This window comes from Linepithema humile, chromosome 2 (genome assembly GCF_040581485.1).
Source record: "Linepithema humile isolate Giens D197 chromosome 2, Lhum_UNIL_v1.0, whole genome shotgun sequence".
Taxonomy (NCBI): domain Eukaryota; kingdom Metazoa; phylum Arthropoda; class Insecta; order Hymenoptera; family Formicidae; genus Linepithema; species Linepithema humile.
In genome coordinates, this window is record NC_090129.1 from 27,318,121 (window position 1) to 27,325,298 (window position 7,178).

The window sequence follows — 7,178 nt, forward strand, 5'->3', positions numbered from 1 at the left end:
TGTGAGGCAGCCGAGCACAGCCGAGCCGGGACCGCTGTGGGAAAGATCGCATCACTGCTGTGGAAAGAGACAGTTTAATATTCGCGCCATTTATTCATCGTAAATTTTTCCATCTTTTGCTTGATTTTCTTATACAAAAGCAAATTGTGTATTTTTCTAACGAACACATGTAGTATTATTTCAAGATATACTTAATATATGGAAAAATTGTAATAATTTAAAAATCATAAGTTACATACCTACAAATTGCATACATAACCTGACATTCTATTAGCAACGAGTTCAATATGAATGATGTTATAGATTCACTCGATTTATTACCAGTTTATTATTCGAGGTTGTTTCCGTTTGCTGACTATTATAAGTGGCTAAGTTATGGAAATGGTAAACTTTAAATTATTTGTAAAAAAAATATACATATGCAATATATAACATCCATATTTTTTTAACTTTTTAGCGGCTACTTTTAGCAAAAGAGAATTCTCTTTTACACTATCGGACGATATTTATATACGTTATCAGTCTTTTAATGATCAAAAAGGACTATCAGATGAAATTAAAAGACTGCTGCCACATAAGATAGACATTGGAGCGGTTTATAATGTTCAGTAAAGTATCATAACATATTTATACAAGATGTTTCTTATCCAGTACTTTTCGTTTTAATGCTAAACTCTTTTGTAAGTTTAAAATACATATGATTTAAAATGGTTAATAACTAGTCATTGTATATAAGAACTTTCGAATTTTTTATATTAGGAATCTTATTAATTAAATTATATTTTTAAAAAACTTATTTATATATTGAGTGAAAACTAATAATTGAAAAAGAAAGTATAATTATTTTACATTCTCTATTCTATTCTATTGGAATTGTTTCATTAGTTTTTATGTATGTTATGTTACACAATATCTAAATGCTATCAATATAAGAAATAATAAAGTTTGCATTTAATTTCAGACCAAAAGATCAAAAGAAAGGTCCCACCTTTCGGCCAATTGAGAGAGAACTAGTATTTGATATAGATATGACAGATTATGATGAAGTGAGAACATGTTGCAAAGGAGCAGATATTTGTAATAAATGTTGGAAGTTTATGTCGCTTGCTTGCAAAATATTGGATAGTGCATTGAGATGTAAGATATTGTACACTATCATTTTATTGACCTTAACTTTGAATAATATCTTGAGATAATTGATTTTTACAGCGGATTTTGGATATAAGCACATCTTGTGGGTGTTTTCTGGCAGAAGAGGTATTCATTGTTGGGTATGTGATTCTGCAGCACGTGTTTTGACAGGACAAGTAAGAGCGGCAGTTGCTGAATATTTACAACTCATAGGCGGAGGTGAATTTATGAAGAAAAAAATACATCTTACTAGTGATAAAATTCACCATTCTGTCAAGTAAGTTTATATAAGATTTATAGTAATAACTTTAAATATATACAATAAAATTTATGTTGTACATTTTGCAGACGTGCTCTCGATATAATCGATCCTATTTTTATTGAAATGAGTGTTAAAGAACAGAATATGTTGGGTACAGAGGAAGGAATTGAAAAATTTCTTCCAATACTACCCAACGAGGAGGATAGACAAGAGGTGAAGACATTGTTTAGTAAGGAGAACACCAGTGAAGCAAGATGGAATGTATTCGTACAATATATTGAATCTAAACGAACAGGAGTATGATATTTATATTTATTTATATTTGAGAAGAGTGTTTTATATAGTGTTTTCCAGCAAAGAACGCACGATACAGTGTGTCGATACAAATCAATATATCGGCGAGACAGCAAAAATGATGACAGATGTAAATTATGATATACAATAAAAAAATCTACATTGGTGCGAACAAATGACTACATTGAAAGTCAAAGATTCCATACGCATATGTGTAATATTAGTGTTTATCTGTATTTTTTTTGCTGGAAAACTTACTATCACTTTTATCACAGTTTATATGAAACATAGAAATAATTTAATTTATTTCAGGGAGACCGAAAATGGTATTTGTATCGTCATTTAATAGAAGAGATAAAATTACAATATTCGTATCCAAGATTAGACATAAATGTCAGCAAAGGTTTAAATCACTTGCTAAAATCTCCTTTTTGCGTTCACCCAAAAACTGGAAAGATTTGTATACCATTCAATGCGAATACAGTAGACAAATTTGTTCCTGACAAAGTACCTACGATAATGACATTGATAGAGGAGATTAATGCGTACGACGTAAAGAACAAGATTGAAGAAGAAACATATGTACTAAATAAAAAGCGGATAAAAGATTACAAAAAAACAAGTCTGAACAAATCACTACATGTTTTTCAAGAATTCTTACGACACTTAGAAGCCGAGCGGCGGGAACAGAGGTTAAAAGGAAAACGTAAGTATTATATCAGTATTAAATTAACAGTTAGCAGCTTTTATATAATTTGTGGTTGTAATTTCTAAGATATTTGTTTTTAGTTTCAGCCGATAATATGGAATTTTAAGGGATTGTCTAATGATACTAAAATATAACATTGTTTTACATTGGATTTAATATTATTTATAATGTTTCAACGTAGTTTTGTAAAATAAACAAATTTTTACTCCATTGTGTTTAACAGCAGATATTCTTGTGCTGTTTAAATGTTTATTTTTGAAGTTTATATACATGAAATGGGGTGGACTTCCGAAAAGCTATCACCTCCGATTTGGCTGATATTCAGCCTAAATACTTATTTTATTTAGTAAATTATATTCCCAAATGGATTTGGGATTTTCAAATGGAAATATTTACAGTGTCATATCACAAAAAATGTAATCAAGCAGCATTATCATTTCGTGTCAATACGCATCATTAATTTTTTTAGTTAGAAAGAATTATTTATTATAACTATGTTTAATAAAAATAATATTTTATCACCGTTATTTATATGTTATTATATTGTCATTGTCGCAATTTGTAGTACTTTTTAACATAAGTTATGTTATTCACGTGTAAAAATATATAAAAATTACTTAAACTTGTGATTAGGTTATTATATAAATGTATAGCGTAATATAATTCGAAAATTAATAATTGGATTGAATTTCTAGTGAGCATTTATATTAAACCAATAGAGTTATGTCTTTGACTTCAAAAAAAAGTTAAACAAAAAATTCTGAAATGTATCAAAGAAGAAACTTTGAATATTTTCTGTAAAAACAATAACCGCAAACCGTATAAATCATATGTAAAAATTAATGTTTAAGCAAAATGATTAGTATCGCGGAAGAAAGGCAACAATGAAAATCTTCCATGCATTTTTTAAGATAGGATATTGATAACCACTGCAATTAATTTTATCAATAAGCTTATCTTCCGTTTTTATTTACATGTAATAATATACACAATAAGTCTGGTCAAAATTCTCATAATTGTGCACTCGTATAATGTAAAGTACATTGTCACGTTTCATGCTAATGAATGAAACAATCACAATCACAAAATGATAATACTGCTTGATTACAATTTTCGTGATATGACATTGTAAATGTTTCCGACGATAATTATTAAGTAATTTTTATCCTAAATTATTATCATCCTAATACCGATGCAATTACGCATATTGCTTTTACTCGGAGCGATTATCTACTTGACATCTTTAGAATCTTCCGCTTTGCAACCTTCTTACCGAAGAACACAGACTTTTTATCAGAGAAATTTCCAGTTTTTATTTGCAGATTTCAACTTTTGAATTAGTTTTCAAACATTGTGGATTCCATTCAGCGATATAAAACACGATAATTCCTGAAATGGCTGAAATATATAGAAAAGACGTTAAAAATTAGCGAATCTCCAATGTAATGAGAAATAAACGTTAATGTAATTACGGGCTGCATCTTAACCGCAAGACATTGCTGTTTAATAATATCAATGGTTCAAAATTCTAAAATTTTTACTATTATTTTATATTTTAAAAAAATTGGAACAAAGGTAACAAATTAATTCAGCAGCATCTATTATATAACTTCAAAAATTTCAATCGGAAAGTTTTTGATCAATGAGTTTTCGGTTGTAATTTTATTCGTGTTTTTGTGAATAACATGTACAGAAAAATTGACGCATTCCGATAAAATAATGAATGACATAAAAAGTAAAACAACTTGCATTTACTGTAAACCGTACAAATCCTATGTAAAAATGATACCTTTAAATAATAAAATAACACTCTCTTATGACAAATTTATTTATGATGAATGCATCATGTATAATATAAACATTTCTCGAACAAACATAATTTTAAAATTTAAACTGATATATTTCACCGACAATTAAATGTATTACATTCGGAGACTTTTACAGAAGTTATAATAAGAAATTTACACTATATAAAGTAAAAAAAATAATGGAAATATATAACACATATTATACATGCGTCAAAATACATAAAAAATTATACAAAAGTTAAATATTTCATACCAAATTATAGTACAAATTGTCAGTATTTTTCTCTTTACAAAGAAGTTGATGATTATTTTATTAAATTGTTTCAATCAATAAAATTAAGAATATAGTTTATAAATTTAAAGCATATTACATAATAAAATTTATAATTATAATTAATAAATTAAAAAATTAATTTTGTTTTCTATAAAACGTAAATTTATAATCATATTAATAATTTAATAAACATAAAACAAATGATTATACGTCAGAACTATGTACACCACTTTTCTTGTATATATCTTTTAATAAATTAAAATCGTCAAAATTGAGACTACCATTATTGCTGGTTGTGATGTTACTTGGATGCCGTTACCATCATTTCCCATTGCCATTTTGGATAAATCTATATAAACAGTAATTATACATAATAATTGATGTAATGTAAAATTAATTATACATAATAATATTAACAATAACAAAAATAAAACTTACGGAAATTTTTCAATTCAATTTAGTTAGCTTGCCAAATGATGTTTATTCTTAATATAGTCATTTAAATTAGTTCTTGTAGCAACGAAAATGTATCAGTGACAAATATTACATTAAATTAAATAGAATATAAGGCTCTGGTGATTTTTAAATCAAATAGAATCAACAAGGAGCATAAAGAGCCATAATGCCAGGTCTTCGTGCGAAGGTTAAAATATATTCATTAAAAGTGTTTACAGACGTTTCGGCCTGCCATCAAGCCTTCTTCAATGTACAATAAGTGACAACAAAATAACGATATATTCGCAAACATTATAAGAAAAAACGATGTCGAAGACATCGTAATAGCAATCGACCATATTGTAGTTCGTTAATTATATAGAACAGCAATGTAAGGAGATAAAATGATAGTAGAAAAAAGTAAAATTACAAAAAATAAACTTAAAAAATAAAAAATAAAAAATAAAACATACTTGTGTTAATACATGATGACGCTGCGTTCGCTCGAGTAAAAGGGGCGAGGTGGAAAAGTTAAAAACAGAAGACTCTCCATGTTGAACTTCAATTTCATACTGATTGCAATAAGTTAGAATTCCGAAATAACGATTGACTGTAGGAAGAGAGAAAAAAAAGGGGGGGGGGAAACAGAAGACAGTGGAGAAGGAGAATTATTAGAGAAAAAAGGAGGGGAAAGAAATTTAAAGAGGAGGAAATAAATTAATGATCGAAAGATAGGCAACAGGTAAATGGTCCGTATCATTTTGATTGTTGAGCCCTGCATTTTGTCTTTTGATAAAGACCATTTCAGAAATGAGTCTTTTGGGGTAAGAGGGTTCACCGTCCAATATTTTAACATTATTCCAATCGAAATCATGGGAAGAATCAATTCTATGTTTGGAAATGACAGAAGGAGAACATATGTTATCCTGCATTACAGAAGCAGAATAATATAACCAGAGAGAAACCTGAGAGGGACCACGTTGCCGTTTTTCGTAAGACGCTTTTTCTAAGCCGTATGTTACATCCATTTTCCGGGATGGTAAAAGAGTCATGGTTGGTTCATGTCTGTGTTACATCCACAATTTATTGAACAGAAATACGTCTCGCATATAGATATAATTTATATAGATACAATTTATAGCATATAGATATAATTTATATCTATATGCGAGACGGATTTCTGTTTAATAAATTGTGGATGTAACACGGACATAAACCAACCAGGGCTCTTTTACCATCCCGGAAAATAGATGTGGCCATGTAGTTCCAGGCAGGCTGTAAAATGGATGTACGCGCCGCTAGTGTACAGCCTAGAAAAAGTTTCTTACGAAAAACGGCAGCGTGGCCCCTCTCACAGGGGTGCGTTCATAAAGTTTACTCTTTAACTTAGAGTTAACTAGAGTTAACTCTATAGCGTTCAGAAACTCGAATATGACCGGAAGTACGTTCAGAGTAAAGTGTTCATAAATTTGACAGAGTTAACTCTAGAGTTAACTTTTTTAACTCATGTCAAGAAGGTGGGTCAAAATAACTCGACATGCGCAATAATGATCTACTTATTTTAAAAGGTTATAATCAAGTGATAATGGTGTGGTGGAACCTACATAACCTAAACGCTGTCTACGCTAAACATACTTTTGGGGGCATTTTTTCTATTTTTAATTTGAAATAATATATATAAATAATATTATTAAATATTATTTCAAAAATGGAAACCTATATAATATTAACAGACAAAACAGGAAAAAGAATTATGAACAAAAATGGTATTACATTAATACAAAATGTTGCAGGTAATTTATTTTCAATTATTTATTATTTTTTATTATTTTTTTTAATGAAAAGATTTGTAATCAATTGTTATTTTACCTTTCATAGTTTGTAGATAAATAAATTAAAGATTAATAATAATTTTGGATAGATGCAATTAGAAACAGAAAAAACCGTGACAAAAACATACAATATAGATAGAATCTCTCTGTATCATATGTATTCTTCTCTATTTCTAATTCTATCCATAGTTTTTGTAATTTTTATTAGGACGATGGTCGCACACAATGTAAAGCGTAAAGCTGGTTCTACAATAAGTTGCAAATGCCCCGTCATCGGTCGCGAAGGATGGCAACTACTAATTGGAAAGCGCTATTTCTAGTTATTTTTAGTAAGACGGAGCATTCGCGACTGGCGACGGAGTATTTGCAACTTATTGTAGAACCGGCCTAAATGTAACGCGTGCAATGTAAAATTGTGCCAATAACGTATTTT

The 7,178-nt window shown here is 28.9% G+C and overlaps 1 protein-coding gene and 1 long non-coding RNA gene across 2 annotated transcripts; one reads left to right on the forward strand and one right to left on the reverse strand.

Annotated features, from left to right (window-relative positions):
- Positions 1-3: 3 nt before the first annotated feature.
- Positions 4-2,606, forward strand: Prim1 (DNA primase small subunit). Its single transcript, XM_012377001.2, has 7 exons — positions 4-384; positions 458-608; positions 962-1,137; positions 1,210-1,408; positions 1,480-1,690; positions 2,000-2,393; positions 2,477-2,606. Exons 1-7 carry the CDS (start codon positions 288-290, stop codon positions 2,500-2,502), a joined length of 1,254 nt encoding a protein of 417 aa, XP_012232424.1. The 5' UTR covers positions 4-287; the 3' UTR covers positions 2,503-2,606.
- Positions 2,211-6,011, reverse strand: LOC105678016 (uncharacterized). The gene is made up of 3 exons (XR_001101649.2): positions 5,387-6,011; positions 4,760-4,827; positions 2,211-3,794 (listed from the first exon to the last, which is right to left on the reverse strand). It is a non-coding gene; the product is annotated as an uncharacterized lncRNA (long non-coding RNA).
- Between the last annotated feature and the right edge of the window lie 1,167 nt (positions 6,012-7,178).

What these genes read in the sequence shown, in the direction of transcription:
- Prim1 (XM_012377001.2), top strand. Translation starts at nt 288, where the DNA reads ATGAATGATGTTATAGATTCACTCGATTTATTACCAGTTTATTATTCG. An exon ending in AAAATTCACCATTCTGTCAA is followed by an intron (nt 1,409 to 1,479) that starts GTAAGTTTATAT and finishes TACATTTTGCAG; the next exon opens with ACGTGCTCTCGATATAATCG. An exon ending in TTGAATCTAAACGAACAGGA is followed by an intron (nt 1,691 to 1,999) that starts GTATGATATTTA and finishes AATTTATTTCAG; the next exon opens with GGAGACCGAAAATGGTATTT.